This window comes from Pleurodeles waltl, chromosome 3_1 (genome assembly GCF_031143425.1).
Source record: "Pleurodeles waltl isolate 20211129_DDA chromosome 3_1, aPleWal1.hap1.20221129, whole genome shotgun sequence".
Taxonomy (NCBI): Eukaryota; Metazoa; Chordata; class Amphibia; order Caudata; family Salamandridae; genus Pleurodeles; species Pleurodeles waltl.
The window spans coordinates 1598061009-1598082575 of record NC_090440.1 but is presented as its reverse complement, the minus strand read 5'-3'; the positions used below and the strand labels follow the sequence as shown (position 1 = coordinate 1598082575).

The 21567-nt window shown below is 41.7% G+C and overlaps 1 protein-coding gene across 4 annotated transcripts in view; it reads left to right on the top strand.

Moving 5' to 3' along the window:
- Positions 1 to 21567, top strand: part of MBD5 (methyl-CpG binding domain protein 5) — a 368139-nt gene that overhangs the window by 283606 nt on the left and 62966 nt on the right. For 2 of the 4 annotated variants that reach the window (XM_069225228.1, XM_069225226.1), the window contains one exon: positions 20011 to 20084. In XM_069225228.1, coding sequence (XP_069081329.1) covers positions 20011 to 20084 — 74 coding nt within the window. Of the gene's footprint in view, positions 1 to 19971; positions 20085 to 21567 lie in introns of all 4 variants that reach the window. The other 2 variants (XM_069225227.1, XM_069225225.1) reach the window with 1 other exon arrangement.

Here is a 21567-nt window from a genome sequence, read left to right as displayed (position 1 = left end):
TAACACCTTAAATAGATTTCTGATCTAATTCCCACAGTATTTCTTCTTTCTCTTGGAAAGATGTTTGGCACACCATGGAGACCTTTTCCAGCCTCCCAGGATACACATTTAGCTACAAGCCCTATGCTGACCAGCTCTTATTGCAAAACATGGTCCTGTACAAATTCCATAATTTTGTATTCATAGTATGCGAGCCTGTAGATACACATGCTCTGCATACTCCTGCTGTCTAGTATTGGGCTTGGTCATTGCAAGTTGTTTTAGTTCAAAGAAGACTTTGCGAGTAACAAGGTCTCCTGTGACTCCTCCCTTAGTAGGGAATGTCCATGGGCACCAACTCAATTGTTAACTTGTTTTAATCCGCTGTTGGGTTTAGATGCTTACCATCAAGGCTACCAGAGTCTAGGCATTTGGCATTCATGCCTAGGGCCCTTGCAATAAGAACTCCAACCCACTAAGAGAAGCTTTTCACCACTGACAGAAATCAAAACCGGACCAAGACACTTCAACACTGGGTCCCCCAACCATTGGGGCTTGGTCTCTTTGTTTTGCATAGACACCAGAGAATGAAAGCTACAGCAGTTGATGGAACGTACGCTTTGTAAGAAGTGCCATCAGTGTGACTCAAAATACTCCTGAACTGAGTCGCATGAAGTGTGCAGTCTTTCTTTTCCCTGTATCTCTGACACAGATTGTGCCTTCTACTTGGCATTTTCCCTTAAAAAAAAAAAAAAAAAAAAAAAAGAACTCTTAGGCAACGAAGAGGTGGATGCCTACCGCACCTCACAATGCAGATCCATGGCATCAAAACTACCCCAGGATGCTTGTTTCCGGTCCAGGGAGGACCTGGCCTGGTAGTTCGGGCTGGACTGTTCCCATGAGGAACAGGGTCAAAACTGATTTGCATATGGCTGGGTCCAAACTGGGGTGGCATGGTGAGCAAAAGAACGATGGATTAAACCCAGATCTGTGACTGGGGGTGAGTGTTTGAATTGTCAGCACTCCGTCCATCATCCTTTTGTGTTATCAAAACTACCCCTGATATCTTTGGCAAAGTTGATTTCCCTCTGTGCTGAGCAAGAAGACCAAGAAGGAAATGAATCCCAGTGCTTGCTCCATACAGCCTAGCTCAGATGTAATTCCATGCGATTCCTATAGGCTAGAGGAACTCAAACAAGGAGATGTTTCCTCCACTTCTAGCACTAGGCTCTGATGAAACAATGCCAAGGATTGTGAGAATGGACAAACCTCAACACTATAAAACTTTCAAACAGCCACACTCTAAGGGGGACCACCACCCCTTAGGGGAGTGAATGTACAGCCTATTGCTCTCGGGGCTTCCCCAGCCTTTAGCTTCGGTTCGTTACCAAGGTAAGTCATCGGACCCAGCAAGCAACTCAAACAAGGACCCAATGAACATCGGCCCTCTGGCTTTTGGTGAACAGAAACCACTATCAAAGCCGAAAGACTTGTACGAGCGGACACCCCATTAAGACCCAAAGATGGTCTCTGTCACGATGCCAACCTCAGCGTCAGCCTAGAAGACACATCGTCTGTTCCTAAACCCCATCAGCCTTGAGGCCATCCTCCACCACTGGTCTTTAGGACTGTAAAAGGCTTGAGAGGTTGCAGGAGTTGACTGACGAGTCTGCATCAGATCGCCATTTACCCACACACAGGGAAGATTTATTCCAAAGAACGTAAGGATTCTAAAATCTTACCAAAGTAAAGGAAATTTACTTATTAGATGGAACCCACACTGGACTCTCCTTCAGACGCTCCACCACAACCAAAGCATGCTAACGATGCAACCACTAGCCCTCCTGATCAAGCACCTACTTCCTCTCCACAACCTCCACAGGAAATGGACTCCAGCACCAATCCTTTCAAATTCCCCAACATAATTTCCATGGTCTTATTCAGACACAGGCATCCCCAGCCCTTATAATGTGGCTGAGGACTATGAGGTACCATTTCATCCTCACTTGAGGATTATGACACAGACCCCTGAGTTATGCAGCCTTAGAGCCTGTTCTACTTGACACATACCACTGGGTCACTCAGAGGGCTACACTCTGTCATAAAGTGTACATACATAACATTCCTGAGAAAGAAAATTACTGCAGGGAAAACTGCCATGTCAGTGTGTTCCATGCAGATCCTCCCAGTGCTGAAGGGGATGATCAGGTATGCTGCAGGCATCTTCAACCCCTTCGCTACCAGGCCTTTTCCCCCCTCAGGTTCCAGGCCTTTTATTGGCTATTTGGGGCAGTTCACGCTTAGACCCTCATACCTTTTTGTCCACATAAGCTACCTACGCCAAATTTGCGTCCTTTTTTCCAACATCCTAGGGATTCTAGAGGTACCCATAGTTTGTGGGTTTCCCTGAAGAAGACCAAGAAATTAGCCAAAATACAGCAACAATTTTGTGGTTTTTTTTATTTATTTTTTTTTTTAATGGGGAAAGAAGGGCTGCAGAAGAAGGCTTTTTTCCCCTGAAAATGTCATCAACAAACAATTTGTGGTGCTAAAATCACCATCTTACCAGCTTTCAGGAACAGGCAGACTTGAATCAGAAAACATTTTACTGGGACATACCCCATTTTTACTATTACTTACATGTGAATTACAGGGAATTTCTCAAATAGACGTCTTTACACACTGTCTTACATTTAGAAAGAAAACATGTAGAGAAAGAAAAAGGGCAATAACACTTGTTCTGCTATTCTGTGTTCCCCAAAGTCTCCCCATAAAAATAATACCTCACTTGCGGGGGTAGGCCTAATGCCAGCGACAGGAAATGCAACTTGAACACATCACATTTTTACATTGAAAACTGATGTGTTTTTTTGGAAAGTGCCTAGCTGTGGATTTGGAGCTCTAGCTCAGCCGGCACCTAGGGAAACCTTCCAAACCTGTGCTTTTTTGGAAACTAGACACCTAGGGGAATCCAAGATGGGGTGACTTGTGGGGCTCCCACCAAGTTCTGTTACCCAGAATCCTTTGCAAACCTCAAAATTTGGCCCAAAAAACACTTTTTCCTCACATTTCAGTGACAAAGTTCTGGAATCTGAGAGGAGCCACAAATTTCCTTCCACCCAATGTTCCCCCAAGCCTCCCAATAAAAATGGTACTTCACTTGTGTGGGTAGGCCTAGTGCCCACGACAGGAAATGCCCCAAAACACAATGTGGACACTTCACATTTTCTGAAAGAAAACAGAGCTGTTTTTCAAGGGGGGTGGGGGGGCACTTTTCCATGCGTAACCCATATGCCAAGAATTTTCTGTAGTATGTCAGTGTTAGTGTTTTACCTCAGGTGCCTGTCATCACCAGACGGTACCACCAGTATGCCAGGGACAGCATTTTCCCTTATGTGTCTTATGTGCAACAAAAAATAGGTGATGGGTGGAATGCTTGAATTAATCTCAGCCGCTGGCAGTGGCCCAGTGCCTTATTCCAGTCCACCACTTTTGCACACCATGACACTCTAGACAAAGGTCGGCCATATACAAAACATTACGGACCCTGCTCCTCATGGGAACTGTCCATCGTAAATTTCCAGGCGAGGCCCACTCCAGGAGGGAGGTCGGAGCAGTGAAAACAACTAAATGCTTCCGGATCTATGGGAAATGTCTCCCTTGGCAAGAAGGGCATTTTCCGTTTTTATTTATTTATTATTATTTTTTGAGGAAAAAGAAAATCCTGCTTCAGTTTTTTTCTTTTTGGAAACACAAAAGAAACCATTTTGGTGCAAGGCTTCGAATGTTAAGAGTCTTTTACCAAACTGCTAAAAGCACTGACAGGAACCGCCATGAAGCCTATGCTTTAGAAATGACCACCAGCTTGGCGTTCCTAAATTAGGTGAGCGGCACCTCTGTCAGGACAATTGAGTAAATTACTCTCTCGCACTGACAGACAAATAGGCCACCTGCCTAATGTAAAGTCTCATGCATTCTGACTTGCACTCCTCACAGTCATTCATTCTTGCTCACTCTTTCACATTTGCACTTATTCATTCTCACTTACTTGCACTCACTTAGACTTAGTTACTCATTCGCTCCATCATTGCACTCACTCTTCCTCTCATTCTCGCTCACTGACTCACTGTCGGACTTGTGGGTCTCTATTTTTTAGGGTTCAACTGCACATCGCTTGCGAAATCTCTTGTAATTAAAACAAAATCTTACAAGGGCCTTAGAGCCCGCTTATTACTTACTATTGGTTGGCTCCCATGACATTCTCATTTCTTTGCTCCTTATTGGCTGGCACCTGTTCCTCTCCTCCGGCTTCCTCCTGGAGCTTTGTCTGCTTGTCCCTGCCGTGGAGTTTGGACCAAGTAGAGCTTCCGGTCTGTTTTTGCTCCTTTCTAGGTATTTTTTTCCAGTCTAGCACTCCATCGGGGTGCATCGTTTTGCAGGCTTTCTATCCACCCCTCTCATCCCGTCTGTATTTGTTGTTGCTTGCCCCGCCCTCTTTCCAAACTCCCTCCCGTCGCTGCTTGCCACATCTACAGATACCAACATCACTGCTTTTCTTCCTTCCTTCCTTCCTTCCTTGCTTGTTTCCTCCGTAGCCCATTCCAGTGTGCTTGTATTTTTTGTTTTTTTTTCCCCAACAGTCCGTTTTTATTTCAGAATAGCCAAACCGCCTAATAGTCCATTTCTCCATGGGTCCCCCTATATGCCTAGACTTACATGGCCCCATCCATTTATTCTCTCCACCCCCACCAGCCCTCCTGTTTGTTGTTGGTGTACTGTGTGGTAGCCATACTGTGTGCAAACGGCAGTCACTGTGTTCATTTTTAACATATTTTAATGATTTGAAATATGTCCAGTATGAGAAGCGTCCACTTTTTGCATCCTGTTGTCATTTTCTGCTTTGTCTCACAGTTCTTCAGCCCACTCCTATGTCTTGTCAGTTCTCTGTTCCATTGCACACCTCTCCCAGCCCATCTTTTGTGTGTTTGTGATCCTAAAAGTAGACAATCGCTTGTCACATCAGGCACCAGAAAAATGCTGAAATAAAACCACACTCCAGAAGTGGACTGTGCTGACATCTTTGTTTAGGCTACACTGGAGCTCAGTAGTGCTCTACGCTATCCAGCTGCAGTCCAGCCCTGCAGTGTCCCTCTTATGCTGTTTCATTAAGTTTGGGTACTTTTTGGACCCCACCCCGCCATAGATCGATCTCCACCTTTCCAGTTCCAGCGATCTAACCCAGTGGTTCCCAACCTTTTGACTTCTGTGGACCCCTACTTTATCAATACTGGAACCCCCAATGAATCATTATTGGAATCTGGGGACCCCCACGGAGTCATTACTGAATGCTGGGTACCTTATCTGTTAAAATTATTACATTTTCTAAGCAGTCGCAGACCTCCTGTGGAGGCTTTGCGGACCCACAGGGGTCCCTTGACCACAGATTGGGAACTACTGATCTAACCAAAGTAGCTGCAAACTTGCCAAAGAGAATGCGTTGTCCTTCGACCGATGATGTCTGTAGGCGAGGAATGTGGAAGAGAACGTAATCAGCAGAGGTCTGCGAGCAGAAAACAAAACAGTATCTTCCTGTGAGGCTGCAGGAATGTCGCCACTGGAGGCCACACCACCTCTGCTGCACCTTGATCGAGTTAGGGGATACTTCTGCATCCAAGAGCACCGTCACTCAGCCTACCCCTCGCTAAGCAGCCACCCATCCATTTCTGTGGGAACCTATTTATATAGCACCGTGTGGGAACCTATTTATATAGCACCGTCAACTGCCAAAAGTGCCTTTTGGCAGCACTGTAATTATCAAAGATTACTTTTAACATCTGCAATATTTTGTATGTTAGAGATCTCGGAAAGACAAGGGAAAGTTTGACAGCACACACAGGTACTTAACTCGCATCTGTGTATTTATAGCTACCTGTATATAGTCTGTCTTCCTTCATTCATTTAGTAATCAGCCTAGACCTTACAAGTCCATCCATCCATCCATGCACCCACACACCCATCCATCCACAGAACTCACTAATTCATTAAATGCAGCTATGCATCCAAACATGAATAATTCATACATCCGTTCACCCACCCTAACCTCACGGAGCCATCAGCCAATGTACCCATCCATGCATCAGTCCATCCACGTGCTTTCTCAGCATTCGTACATGTGTGTTGTCTCTCTTGTCTAATCATACATGGCCCGCCTGCAGTTGCTTCCTCTGCTTAGCTGTCTATTTTCCCCATCTTTCAGTCACACGTGTCTGCCTGCTGCACGTTGATAACTCGTTTTTCTCACACTCCTGACAGTATTGTTACTATTTAGATTTGTTTAAAACTTGTAAAACCGGCGTTGTTTTTATTGTAATGTTTCTTTGCTCGTGTGCATGTTCTTCAGGTGTGGGCTTGTGGAGTTCTTGCGTGTATTTGTGTGTGTATTTCCCAGTTTGTGCGCTGGTCCTGGTGTGATTTAATACTGGGTGCACTCATGTGACAAGTGGTAACCTGCTGCTCACACAAAGGACATATTACTATATAGCGTTTTTTATTTTTTTTATTTTTTACATGTTTTACAGGCAACGTCGCTTAAAGGGAAACAAAAAGCAATATGACGCTGCTAGCACTGACTGCGTTAAAGCAATAAAAAAAATATTATTACACTTTAGGCCATCTTCAACAGCACTCAAGGTGCTGTGTAACATTTTAAGACAAAAAAAATGATAAAGCCGATAGATCACACACAGGCGAAACCTATTAGCTCTGTCAATGCTTGTTTTATTTTACCACCACTGAATAATAGGTTATTATTCACTCATGGTATTAAGTAAATGGGCCAGAAAACAAGGACGGCATGGTTTTGAAATCCCCAAGGCAGAGACACCTCTGGACTTCAATTTCGAAGTTAATAATGGAGGGACGTTTCAGTAAATAACTATTCTTCTATACAGCATTCCTCCATTTCTCTCTTACCGTCAGACGGAAAGGGGCAAATACAAAGCCTGACAATGTCAATATTTTTTTCTTTGTATTTCATTCCTGCTGGGGATGGGGTTAGCTGCAGTATTTGGGCCCAGAGTTGGCTTTGACCCATGGAACCCTCCAAAATCGGACATTTCTAACAAATAATAAACTTGGGGAGTCTAAGGTGGTATGGATCCTGCTTTTTTATCTTACCCAGATGCTCCGCAAACGCCAAACTCTAGTTGTGAGTAAAAGATCCAGAAACTGCTGGAATCAACAAGTGCTACCTATACTTCTACTGGTAAATAATATGTGGGTGGGCCTATCACCTGGGGGCAAAAAAGAGTTCTGCATGAAAGTACTTAGATATTGCTAGTGAACTTCAGTTGTTCCGTGGATGTGGGTAGCTGCAGTGTTTTCTTCTGGGGTCAGTAGTCACCCAGATAATCCTTCCAATCCCAGGTGCCCTTTACTTCCCCAGATGGCCAGTTTCCAGAAATGTCTGGGGATGGTAGGTGTCCCTAGGTGCAGACTTAAATACTGCAGCCTCCCCCCCCCCCCCATAGAAATTAAGAGGAAATTATATATTTTAGATATATTTTTAACTCTGCAGGGCATTCTAGGGAAGAATACATTGCTGCAGACAAGCTACACCAGCATGGGTGTCCAGTATTTAGATGTATCTATGAATGCTAGATTTCCCTACGTGCTTCCTGACCCGAGACCCAGATACAACAGCCAGACAGTACTTGACATCAACTTTGACTACACATGGGTTTGGTTTCAGAACTGTCATCTGCTGTACACAAAGCACACTCATATACATTTGGGATCATTTAGTCAGAAGTGTGGACGGGCTGAAAGGTGTAACATCACTGAATGGTGGGAGTTTTCAGACTGTTTGCGGCTTGCTTGACCCTGTGCCAGAAGTTACATAGGAATGTAGACCCTTACCCACATAGTAAGGGTATACTTATAGCACCCATATAGCACTTTAGAACTTAGTTTTTTTGTGGTGCCTGGAATTTGTATAGGGAATAGTGAGGAGCCTGTGTGTGTGGTTACAAGTGTGTGGTTGTAGTAGAGGTCCAGTTGAGTGCAGTGATCCGTCACTCATAATATGACCTCCTGCCTTCTTCCAAGGTATGAGTTCTGTAAAAAAAACAAATGTAGACAAAGCTCTTACTATTTTTTCATGCTTTTGTCTCCTTCTGAGACCTCACTAAAATTGCGTGAGTGAAAATATGGACCTTCAGTAACACCAGACCATTGCAGCCTGGTTAAACTCAGAAAGAATTATCTATCTTGTGCTTTTAGCTTATTCACCTCTACAGGGTGGAGACGGGCTCCTGACCAGCAGTGTGACTTACATAAATCCATTCAACATTTTCCAAAATCCTACTATTTCCTTGTGTGGTACAACAGTGTGGGGTGTCCTAGGACATCTCTGAAACCCACACATTGGGCACTGTAATCATAATTACATCTCAAAACGAAAGTAGAAATCCCAGGGCAGACTCTTAAATTCCCTAAAGCCCATTTCCAGAAAGCGGACAAACCTGCGTCACTGTGTACCAATTTACTCGACCCTTTCGCTGCTAAGCCTTTTTGTGGCTATTTCAGGTAGTTTGCAGTTAGACCTCCAAAACTTTTTGTTCAAATAACCTATCCACGCCAGATGTGCACCCCCCATATATCCTGAGGATTTTAAAGGTACACAGGGTTTGTGGATACCCCTGGAGGCCAAGAAATTGTCCGAAAAATAGCAAGTTCGTTTTTTGGGAAAAAAGTGCTGCAGAAGAAAGTGTCTGTTCTTTCCTGGAAATGGAATCAGTGAAAGGTTTGCCGTGCTAAAATCACCATCTTTCCAGCTATCGGGAACAGGCGCTTGGTTCAGAAAAACATTTTTTTAACCAAAGTTTTGGCATTTTACTTGGAGTTTGCCCATTTTTCCTATTTTTGGACTTTTCAGCCTCCTTCCAGTTTGTGGTGGTGACAGGGGGCCTATCTATGGTGGATCCCAGAAAGTTATACATTTCTGAAAGCTAAACAAAATTCTGAATTAATTCAGCAAGGGGTCATTTGTGTAGATCCTTCGAGATTTTCCCAAAGAAACTAAGGGCCTGATTACGACCTTGGCGGATGGGATACTCAGTCACAACGTGACAGATATCCTGCCCGCTGTTTTACAAGTTCCATAGGATATAATGGAACTTGTAATACAGCTGATGGGATATCCGTCACGTCCGTGACAGAGTATCCTATCCGCCAAGGCCATAATCAGGCCCTTAGTGTTGAAATAAAAAAATATTGAAAATTAGTAGGAAAATTCAGGCATATTTGACAATGTTTTCATTTGTAACTTCACATCACGATGGCCGATTCACAAAAGCAATATAGCATTACATCTGCTGGACCCTTTTGCTTGCAGAGATATGTAGAGTTTGTGGGTTTTCCAAGAACTCAAGGTGTACCTACTGCCAATTACTGAGCTGCACTTTACAATGTTTTTTTATTGTGTACCGGGAATAGAGCAGTACATATAATAAATAGTACAAAGTAGTTATCAAAGGAAACCTGTTTACTTCCAAAATGGGCACAATTAAAGGAGTTCAGAAGCAGTGGTATTTGCTCACTTCTGAATTTGTGGGTACCTAAACTACCCACAGATCCAGAGATGAATTATAAGGCATTTCTTAAAATTACTTTCTACTATTCGATGTTCCCCCAAGTCTCCTGATAAAAAAGGTACCTCATTTGTGTGGGTAGGCGTAGTGCCTTCGACAGGAAATGCCCCCAAATGCAACATGGGGACACCACATTTTTCCACTGAAAACTGACCTTTTTTTTTTTTTTTTGCAATGTGGCAAGCTATAGATTTTGGGCCCTAGTTCACTGGGACCTAGGGAGCCTAGCAAACCTGTATATGTTTGAAAACTAGGCACTAGGGGAATCCAGGGTGGGGTGACTTGCATGGCTTTCACCAGGTTGTGTTACCCAGAATACTTTGCAAACCTCAAAATGTGTCTAAAAACACATTTTCCTCATGTTTCTGTGACGGAAAGTTCTGGAATCTGTGGGGAGCCACAAACTTCCTTCCACCAAGCATGGCCTGAAGTCTTCTGATAAAAATGATGACGTGTGTTGATAAGCCTAGTGCCTGCGATAGGCAACATCCCTAAACGCAACATGGACCCATCTTATTTTTCCACTGAAAATAGGCATTTTTGTTTTTCTTCTGAATGTGCATTGCAGTATATTTTGGGCTGTATCTCAGCCTGCACCTAAGGAAAACTCACAAACTTGTACATTTTTAAAAACTAGACACCCAGGGGAATCCAGGATGTGGTGACTTGCATGCCTCAGGCCAGGTCGTGTTACCCAGAATCCCTTGCAAACCTCAACATTTGACCCAAAAAAAGAAATTTTCTCACATTTCTGTGATGGAAAGCTCTTGTATCTGTGGGGAGTCACAAACTTCCTTCCATACAGAATTCTCCCAAGACCTTCTGATAAAAAGTGGTATATCTCTTGGGTGGGTAGGCCTAGTGCCTGCAACAGGAAACAGACTAAAATGCAACGTGGCCACATCAGATTTTTCCACTGAAAACGTACCCTTTATTTTGTAATGTGCCTAGCTGTGGATTTTGGGCACTACCTCAGATGGCACATAGCAAACCTGTACGTTTTTTTAAATTTTGACACTTAGGGGAACCCAGGATGGGGTGACCTATGTGACTCTCACCAGGTTGTATTACCCAGAATCCCTTGCACACGTCAAACTTTGACTAAAGGAACACATTTTCTTCACATTTCTGTGATGGAAAGTTCTGGACTCTGTGGGGAACCACAAACGTCCTTCCACCCAGCATTCCCCAAAGTGTTCTGATATCAATGGTACCTCACTTGTGTTGCAATGAGCTGTGGCCCAGCATTACAACACTCACATCAACAGACAGCGCTATTCAAGGGCCCATCACTGCCGTACGCCCACAAGGCTGACACAGGAGTCACACCGGCTGATGGCGTTTGGCTGGCAAAGCAAGACACTAAACACACACTCCCAGTCAAATGCCAGCTCACATACACGACCAGCCAAGCTCCAGTAGATGCACAAAGCCAGCCAAGCACCAGTCCACACACGCTGCCAGCCCACATCGCCAGCCAAGCTCCAGTCCATGCGCACCTCCAGCCAAGCGCCAGCCCATGCACACCGCCAGCCAGGTGCCTGTCCGCACAAACCACCATCACATTTTTAAAAAAAATGAAAAAATAAAAAAAATTAACAAAAAACCGCAAACCACTTTGAAGATGAAAAACCAACTAGGACTACAAACACAACAGGGCTAAATACATAAAACTTCTGCCAGGAGTGAAACTGGAAAAATAATTATAAAATAGAGATCAGTCAGTTCGCTTTTACGATCACAGTAGCTCCCAATAATTCTGTTGCATGTGGTACAATTTAAAACATGCGATACACATAGCTGGGGATTAGAAGGACACTCAGACAGCACATACAACTCTCCTTCCACACACCTCTTCGAACAAAGACTACATCACCTACAGGGAAAGTTTTTTTTTAGAGGGGCGTGGGAGGATTGTAATCAGGAAAGCTGCGATCTTTCAATCTAGCCACATCCTCAACCGCTCCAACTCTTGGAATACTCTACTGCTCCACTACAACAAGGCTGCCTATCACAGACTGCTGAAACTGAGCAAAAGGCATCTTTGAATCTAGAAACAATCCTTGAATGCAACAAAAGCATTGAAGGTTGCTAAATGCAATAGACAACTTCTTCTACCAAATGTAAGCCTTACAAACAGCAATGTAAGACTCCAACCTCTGACCTATTCTACACCACCCATGTACTTATTGTAATCGAAAATGCACACAAGTTTGCGGACTTCAGCAACCTGACCCCCAAACCGCACAGGTGAAGTACTTTTATCGTGAATGGTTGTCAGCATGTGGTCATCTCCTCTGTCTGAACATTTCACGGCTAGAAATGCATCACTTCGCAAGGCACTGCACTGTTCCCTCTGAAGCTTTTTTTTTCTTCTTTTTTTACATACAAGCTCTTCAAGGTAACCTTTATGTTTAGGGTGGATTGTGCCACAAGCAAGTGTCCACTTTGAAAAATTCATTGAACAGTTGCATACCAGTGTGTAAGGTATCTACTCATTAATGGTGACCTTTGTTAAAACGTTCTCTATCAAGTTCCCACACAATTTTCTTATTGACTCCCAAAGTGGACAGATAACTGGGGGGTGGGGGGAGTCAATAGAACAATCCCTACCAGTATACACCCTGAACTTGTAGAGATACCCAGTACTACTCTCAGATAGCATATACATCTTAAGTCCATAACATCCCTCTTGCTATGAATGTACTCCTTAAAAAACAAACTGTCCTTGAACATGACCAAAGACTCATCCGCAACTATTTATTTCCCTGAGACATAGATCTCTGAAAAACGATCTACAAACTGATCATCAGGCTGAATCTTGAACAGTCAGTCACAATCAGGATGATCTCCTGGCAATGCCTGAAGCATTATCAACAAAATGCAGCATCCAAAGCAGAAGCAAACACCGATCACGACTCATGATTAAAAAATATAGCCATTGCCCTCAAGGGACTAGTAGACCAATATGAATACAGCGATGGCTTCCATCTCAAGCCATCAAAAAAGTTAAACCCAAGAACTTCTTCAACTCATTCAGGTTTGTGAGAGTTCAGTGGATTACTCTAGAGGGGAGCTTAAGTCTTCCACTGTTGTCCCTCAATTACTGTTCAGCATACAAATTAGTCTGGTCAGCAATCTCATCCAAAAATACATTGTCCGTTCACAACATGAAAGAAATTTATAGACAAAAGACAGGTGAGAGGGGGTTAAAACAAAGTGAGAGAGATATTTTGGAAAATCCAGAATCAAAGCAAGCACAAAATCTCTGCTTACAGAAAATAAATTTGAACTACACCTGAAAAGCAGACTTTGCACTTACCAGGAAACAGCCTAATACAAAAAAAATGCAACTTGCAACACACATCAAAAAGAGAAGCTGAACACAGTTACGTTTACAAAAATTGAAAAAGGCGTAAACACCAAAAAATTGTAGCTGATAATTATAATAGAAACACTAGGCTTTTTAGGGCACAAACTCATATGTGCACTCATAATGGGATTACAGTGTAGATTTCACCTGGCACTAGAGCTTGTGCCCACATTTCATTGAACGACAAACCTGCAAAACACAGAGAGCAAAATTGTGTTTTTCACAACTACTTCTATAGCATCATGTGCAGATGCCATGTGATTTCCTGTTCTTGGATGCACAAAGCATAAGTGGCTGCAAGTAATTTTTGCAGCCTGTACGTTTGTAAGGTATTGGGTGTGCCATTTTCTCCACCTTTTACACACCAACATTCAGGACCTTAGTAACTGAACGTATATACTCCTGAAATGTTTGTGCTTCACTTTTCACTCGTAGCACACATTTGACTTTTTTTTTGTATCAGTTGATGCTTCTTTTTATTATATATATTCGTAACAATATGAAGTGGGCTGATGCCAAAATCCATTTGAGACTGGCATTGTTGGTAAGGCAGGAACTCTCCTTTCCAATAGTGCCTCTTCTATCATCTTGCATGCCCAGCAAATGGTATTACACTCCTAGCTGTAAGGTGAATGGGAGAAAAATGATTGTTGTCCGCCCTGGTGTCCACTGGCTTTTCCCCAGTCATGTGGTCACTATGGTGTCCACTGGCTTTTCCCCAGTCATGTGGTCACTATGGTGTATGAACTCTCAATGTACATGTAAGTCCGAGGGGTGTGTCTGTATTTTGTGAATGTCAGGGTGAAGCCTCCCAGATGCTTGTGTCGTTCTTATCAGCATGATGTTGGCTATCAGAGGGAAGGCTAGGTCACTACCTCTCTGTTGGTCCTTAATATCTAAGAGGTTAGACACTATCTCCATCCACTGCTCCGCCAGCGGGGGCTTATGAAGCCCTCGCTCCTGTTCCCATAGGGTCTCCCATTTGGCTTTCACCGAGTCGATTCCTCTGTTTTCTACCGTCTGTGTGGAAGGGTGGTCTGGGATTTCCAGTGGTGTGCAGTGCCCCTGTGAGCAACTCCTGAGGCTAGGTTCTTAAATCTATTGCCCTCTTTTTCTGTGGCTGTCCATAATATAAGCCTCAGAGGCACCTAATTGACCTAAGTAGCTGGTGCCTTTTGAGGGCACAGTGAATGAATGACTACCAGCGCCTGTGTCTAGAATTGCGGCATTACTAGGCAGTGCCACACCATGCCTAAAATGTCTACAATCACGAATTAACATCAGGCAACATAGGCTGTGGTGTTTCTCTGCACTTCCGGCAGAGCATGTGACATTGACTTTTTCCACACTACAAAGGTAGTGCAGAGAATGTGAATGTCACATCCTATGCATTAAATAGGTCAAAGACTCTTTTTTTTCTTGCTCTCTCATTCCCTTTGTCATCTCACTTGGATGAAATCCACACTGTATACGACTCTGCATTCCCTCTGGGTGCTTACGTAGATCTTACACAAACTATCAACATCATGCTGAGACACTCAACTGAAATTCACCAAAACCTAATAACTGCTAACATAAATCAGACACAAAAATTGCCCTCTTTGAATACAAAAGGCCTAAACCATCCAGTTACAAAAAAATAGTGATATAGTGGATTATTGAGGTGGGACATCATTGAATTACAAGAGACTCGGATCAGAGAGACAATAACACTAGAGTATAATTGTATTAATGATTGTTTCAGCTGTCCTGCACAGCAAAGGAAGAGGGGTCATTACCTTAATTTCCAAAACATCCAACATTACTTCCACCCTTTAGCAACAAGACAAATTAGGTAGATGACTTACACCAGCTAAGAGAGAGAATACTGAATTTTACGTTATCAACATTTATCACCTATGACGATGATCCTGAAATGTGGTCCACACTCAACAAAGTGATCTCAGATCTTCCACAAAAAATATTGATATAATACTAGGTGGGGCATACCCTCCCCATTGATAATTGGAACCTAGATAGACTATTTAAAGGAAAAAGTAAATCTCCCAGGCTTCATGCCCTTCTCTTTTTTCCAGGGTCATAATTTGATTTGATACATGTTGGATCCACAACCCAACAGGGAGTGATTATACATTTTACACACAACCCCATGACTCTTTCAAGGATGGATTATCCTTTACCAGTAGTGATTTCAGATCATGCATGTATCTCCTTGGAGCTGAGACTACATTTTCATTTAAAAAAAATGGAGGGTGAACAGCATTATCTCAGATACTGAAGAAATGAAACACACAGCCTAGAAGGATATTGGTGTTTTTATAAATGAGAATAACATAGAAGATAACTCTCGTGAACTTTTCTGGGATGCTCTCAAAACCACCATTGGAGAGTGCATGCTCAACCTAATGTCTTCCAAAACATAATAAATAAGCGATGGCTCAATTAACTTGAGGTCAAGATCAAGAGATCTAGAATTCAAGCTTAACCACAAAGGATTTTCTGACCTTTATGGATTGAAAAATCTTCAATAAGAATATAATATAATTTTGAGTGAAAGGGCCTACAAATGGGTGTCGTTGAGGAAAGCCATAAAATGATTGGGAAACATAAAACTGGCCGCTGTCTTGCAAATTATTTAACATCCAGGAAAAATAGTTTGACTATTCCATCCATAAGAATTAAATCTTGCTAAACATTGCCTTTTCAAATGATATCTCCGAAGCCATATAGAATTTCTATAAGAATTCACACCAACCTGATAGGTTAACTGAGACCAAGGATTACAAGCTTTTTGTTGATAATCCCTAACTCCTAACATTAGATTAATAGTCTCAGAAAAGTCTTAATAAGTCAATCGCACAAGATGAGATGCTTAAAGTCATGCAAAGTCTGAAATTAGGCGAAGCCCTTGGCCCAGAGGGATTCACCAGTTCTTTACACACTTTACTTTTACACTTTGCTAAAATGAAAATTTTCCAAGGTTCAGCGTGAAATACAACAATTGTTGTAATCCCAAAAGAAGTTAAAGACCCCCTAAGTATGAAGAACTATCACTCACTGCTCTCATAAACATTGTAAACTACATGCAAGTGTCCTTGCAAACATACTCGAAAGAGTCCTCAATCAGTTAATTCATCCTGCTCAATCAGGGTACCTTAAAGGGAGAATATATGTGACAATACCTGAACCTTTTGTCGTGCCCTAGAGAAGGCCAAATCACCTAACTCACCCACCGCTGCCATAGCGCTAGACATTGAAAAAACATTTGACAAAGTCTTGTGGACCTTTTGAAAACTACCCTACACGGATCTGACTTGGGCGAAGACTTTATTAGAATGATGCTTGCTCAATAATTTAATCCACAAGCTTCAGTAAGGATAAATGGGCACATAGAAAAGATTTCACCCCAAAACATGGCATAACACAGGGATGCCCTTTATCACCACTTTTATTTTTCTTGGCAGTCAAACCTCTTCTAGTGATAATGTCTAACAATAATATTAAAGGGATTCCTTTCAAATCTGGAAGACACATAGTTTCTGTGTATGCAGATGATCTGCTTATTTTACAAGAAGAGGCAATTCCCTGCCTCTGAAAGTAATAGAGAATTATGCAGGTGTATCTGATATCCCTTAATAGAGAAGCAACTGAGGTTACGCTCTTTATGTACATTCCTCCCCTCACTTATGAAAAGTTTGGGCTTGACATGGCAAAGCAAGACATAAAAATATCTTGGAATTTGGTTTGGAAGAGTTATTAAAGAAACACTATCAGTAAATGAGAAAAAAACTCTCTCCGGAGTTGAAGAGCAAAACTCTCTCCAGAGCTACTGGTTGCAAAACAATCAGATGACGGTGGTACCTATAATTAATTTCCCACTCGGCATGTTACCTCTCAAATTCTTAAAGTTTTTTCAAAATTATGGGCACATTACTGACCTGATGGAAAAATAGAATATAAGAAAGACAGGATTTCCATTTGAAACCCTAGGCTAGGGAATTAATTTCTACACTAACAGAGATATTAATCGGCTTTTGACTCCAGACAGGGAACTTGGTGTTTTTTTTCAGATAATTTGAGTGCTCAGTCGGCTTCCTACAGAAAGCACTCCTTCAACCCATTTACCTTTATGCTCACTACTCGCAATACATTATATTTTTTGGCTTAATATTGGGCACTCTCTCACTATTATGACAGATACAATTGATGCCTTATGTATACTAGATAAAAGATTATTACAGAAAATACCTAAATCGTACCGTACATCCCTGTGGTGTAACAGACATGTAAAAATAGTCATCTACTGACTTAAATTTAAACATAAACTCTCAAACTTATATGTGTATAACTTTCCCAAACTAAAATCTGTAATCCAGAATCTTGGTGTCACACATATTTTAGGTATACCATCACCATTGGGGAAGTTCCTTAAATTAGTTCACCTTGCATCTAGAATATATAGCCTCCTCTCGTCTTCTAAGCCAGAGGGGTGGGTAATACCTACTTCTGCTTGACCCACATATCTAGCATGACATTCTCCTTTTAAACAAAAGGTTACCCTTGCTTCTGGATACTACACAATGCCTATTGGACCACATCAAAACTCCATATGTTAGGGCTTTTGCATTCAAATCTATGCTGGAATTCCAGTTTTGAACATGGAGACTTTGTCCATATGTTGTTTAGTTGTAAACATATCCGTACCTTGTGGCACCAAATTCAAATCGAACTGAAAAAAATCTTCTGAATTTCCCTAGACATTGATACTACAACAGCCCTGTAGGACATTGGTGCTTCTCCTGAGATTTCTAAATTGCCCCACACAGACCTTCAGTTGATTGAGTTTATGTTGGCTGTAGAAACCAAACTAATAATCTCTGAATAGAAGAGTTATCCAATTATCTGCTTTCACCCTTAGTGGGCTTGGATAGGCTTCATTAGAAGTGCACACAATACATATTTCCTGAAAGCTCACTATATCGCATTTTCCAGAAAATTTGTGGGGTGTCCTAAATGTCGGTCTCCAGAAAAACAAGCCTCAGTAATCTACCTAGATTGGTTCTCCTGCAAAAACACAATTAAAGCACACCCTTGCTCACTTAACTATTCCGACAAGAACTGGCCTGACTTAGAACTGCTCTTCTTTGACAAATCCATGGTGCATGAATATGAAGGTGACTACAGTACTTATTGGTTTGTGATCCTAACACTGATCGCTGTGCTATGGATTTACATGGTTTCATGTATTACTCAATCTCGCAATTTTCATTTTTAACCACCATCTACGTTGATGTTAACTGGTTACGGAAATTATTGGTCTGACTAATGTCACCTTTCTTGTTATCTAAACCAAGGCCAATTATGTACTGTTGTATCTGCTGTCGTGCTTCACTGGAATAAACATTGATTAAATGAAAAAAACTTTCTTAAGTAAAAAAAAATGTAAGTGTACTGCCAAAGCACATTCGGTGCTCAGCAACCCACTTTCAGATTTCACTGCTGAAAAAAATGTCCGTAGAAAATAGTGCAGTCTCTCCCACACAAATCCTAATCCTGATTCAAATGGAAGAGGATTATTCTAAATGTTTTAGCCTACAGGCCTCCTTTACAGCAGATTAATCCAACCAGCAAAATGTGTCTCATTGCATAGCAAGCAGGGCTCCATTGAAAGCAGCTCTACTTATCTAGGTAGGTATGGATTCAGAAGACATTACAATCTAATCTGATTACAGATAAAAACGTCAAGTATCATTCTTGTTAAAGTTCAAGTAATATTTTTAAGAAAATAATAAATTCTAGAGTGTTTAGTAACAAGTTTTTTTTGCGATTCATCTTTTGGGTGGCTAGCCATTGAATACAAAAGCTAAACGATGGTGATTTTAGTCATGGCTAACACGTCTATACACTAAAGGCAACATGTACGAAATATATGTTTTGTGACTCGCAAATTGCGAGTCAGAGTGACTTGCAATTTGCGACTCGCAAAACCTTATGTTCAACAGTGTCAATGGCACTGTTTGCGATTCGCAAGTGGGTTGCAAATGACCTACCTCATGAATATTCATGAGTTAGGTCGCAATTTGCGACCCCATCGGGAATGGCCGCCCTCACAGGGATAGTGGTCTGCTGGAGACAGCAGACCACCATGTCTGGGACTGCTTTTAAATAAAGCAGTTTTTTTTTTTTTTTTTTTTTTTAATGCAGCCAGTTTTCCTTAAAGGAAAACGAGATGCATTTCAAAAACAAAAAATGAAAAGTTTTCTTTTCATTTTTTAAGAGCAGGCAGCACCAGTTTGAAACTTGTGCTAACTTCAATTGTTTTGCGACCGCATTCACGTTCACAAAACAGTCATATATGGGACTGCGACTCACAATTAGGAAGGGACCACCCCTTCCTAATTGTGACTCGCAAACCCTTTTTGCGATTCGGTAAATAGTTTACCGAATCGCAAAAATGAGTCTGTACATCCCAAAATTGCATTTTGCTCATCGCAGACGGCCCAATTCACCATTTGCGACGTGCAAAATGCTTCGAACATGTGGCCCTTTCTTCACTACTGAGCAACAGCTGTATCCATCAAGGTTATAAAATTCCACCATCCTTCTAGCTCATCTTCTTTGATGCTTTAGAATTTGTGAAGATTCACCAGGCTTATGAATGCCATTACACAACCAAAATGTCCATTTGTTAACACTCGTGGCACACGATTCCAGTTCTTTATGTATCCGCTGCAGATACATGATCCTAAGAGCACTTGGGTAGGGCATATATTTAGAATACCGTCAACAGTCATTTTTAGTAGTGCTGATTAAGTTCTGTTATGATGCTACCAGACAATCTTCTAACTTGTTTCTTTAGAAACGGGTGGAAAAGAGAGATTTTATTTGGAACATTGAATGCTGGGTCCATTAAAAATAAATCACCTGCATATCTATAAGGCATGTTAAAGTAGTGTTTAATGATTGCAGGTCTGGGTAATGTGGTTTGGTGTTAATACCTTCACTCAGGTGGAGCCCGAGAAGTTGAGGACACTAACCGAAGGTCTGGAAGCCTACAACAGAGCTAGGAGAAGGAATAGAAAGTAAGTCCATGTTCATCTACTGTTTAATTGTAGAAAATGACTTGTACTTTTCGCTTCAGGAATTATGTTCTACAGCAAGTGCTGTCAAATCCCTCAATAGGAGACATATCAATGCTTGCAGACATGAAATGAGGAAAGTACATAAATGTAAGTTTAAACATTGTAACACTTGAATAACCGCAGTTGTTTTTGGGATGACTGACTGTTTTGTAATACTCACTTCATCAAGATTCATATGTCTTATGAAGGATTCTTATTCATTTTACCAATTAAGGTATACACCACCAATCATTTTTTCAATAGGTTTGATACCTTATAATCAAATGGGTTTCACATCTCTGTTCAACGGCCTTTTTGACCTGCATATTTAGGTTGCTACCACAATAGCATTATTATTTCTGAAACAATACTCAGACTGCATGAGTCTTTATTTGTGAGTTCTTTGGGGGGAAATATAAACTTAAAATGTTTTTTCAGAATATATTGCATTAAAGGTTCTGTATTTTTTCCATAAAGTATATATTTTGCATCTCTAAAAGCAGTATCTTGTGAGCTTATTTAGAAAAAGGGTGAGTAGAAAATCAGTCTTGTATCACGTTTCTTGTCTTTGACTGGTTGAACATAATAAAGTTTATTCTACTAAAAAGTGTACTAAAAGAATTTAGAAAGACATTCCCCTTTCTTAATGTTTCATGTTTTTCTTAGACACATTGTGAAGTATTCTCAGCTCTTTTAAGTTATAATTGTTTAAAGCAAGAAACAATTTACACTTTCTATTCAGAGTTACATTCTTAACGTAGTTCTAATATACTGGACATAAGAGCACAATATTGAGCAACTTTGTCAACAGATCAGTTGCCAAGTAACAATGTCATCTCCACTCTTAGGTGTTACAGATTTTACAACAATGTGATGGATGGAATGCTTGAATTGATCTTAGCCAATGGCTGTTACTCGGGCCACATTCCAATCCATAGTTTTTTTGCCTACCATGCCATCTCAGTTTTGACCCAGCCATAAGCAGATCAGTCTTGACCCTGCGCCTTAAAGGAACAGCTCAGCCCGAATGGCCAGGTTCTTCCTGATCCAGAACACAAGCAACCTAGAACCAATTTCGCACCTAGTTAGGGCTCTTTAGCAAGGTGTACCTTGGTTCCAATGACACAGTGAGTCCGGCACCCACAGCTGGGGCCCAACTGAGGTGACATGGTGTGCAAATAATAATGGTTTGGGATGCGGCCCAGGTAATTACCAGTGGATGAGAATAATTCAAGCATTCTATCCATCTCTTTTGTATACTTTATTACGTTGTTCTAAGTGGGACAGGTATGCCCAGAAGTGGGTCCTGTGCACACTATGTCACTGGAACCAAGCTATACCCGGGTGGTGAAGGGCGAAACCGGTCCTGTATTGCTTGCGTTCTGGTTAAGGGAGGACCTGGCTTGGCATTTCGGGCTGGGTTGTTCCTAATGAAGCAGTGTCA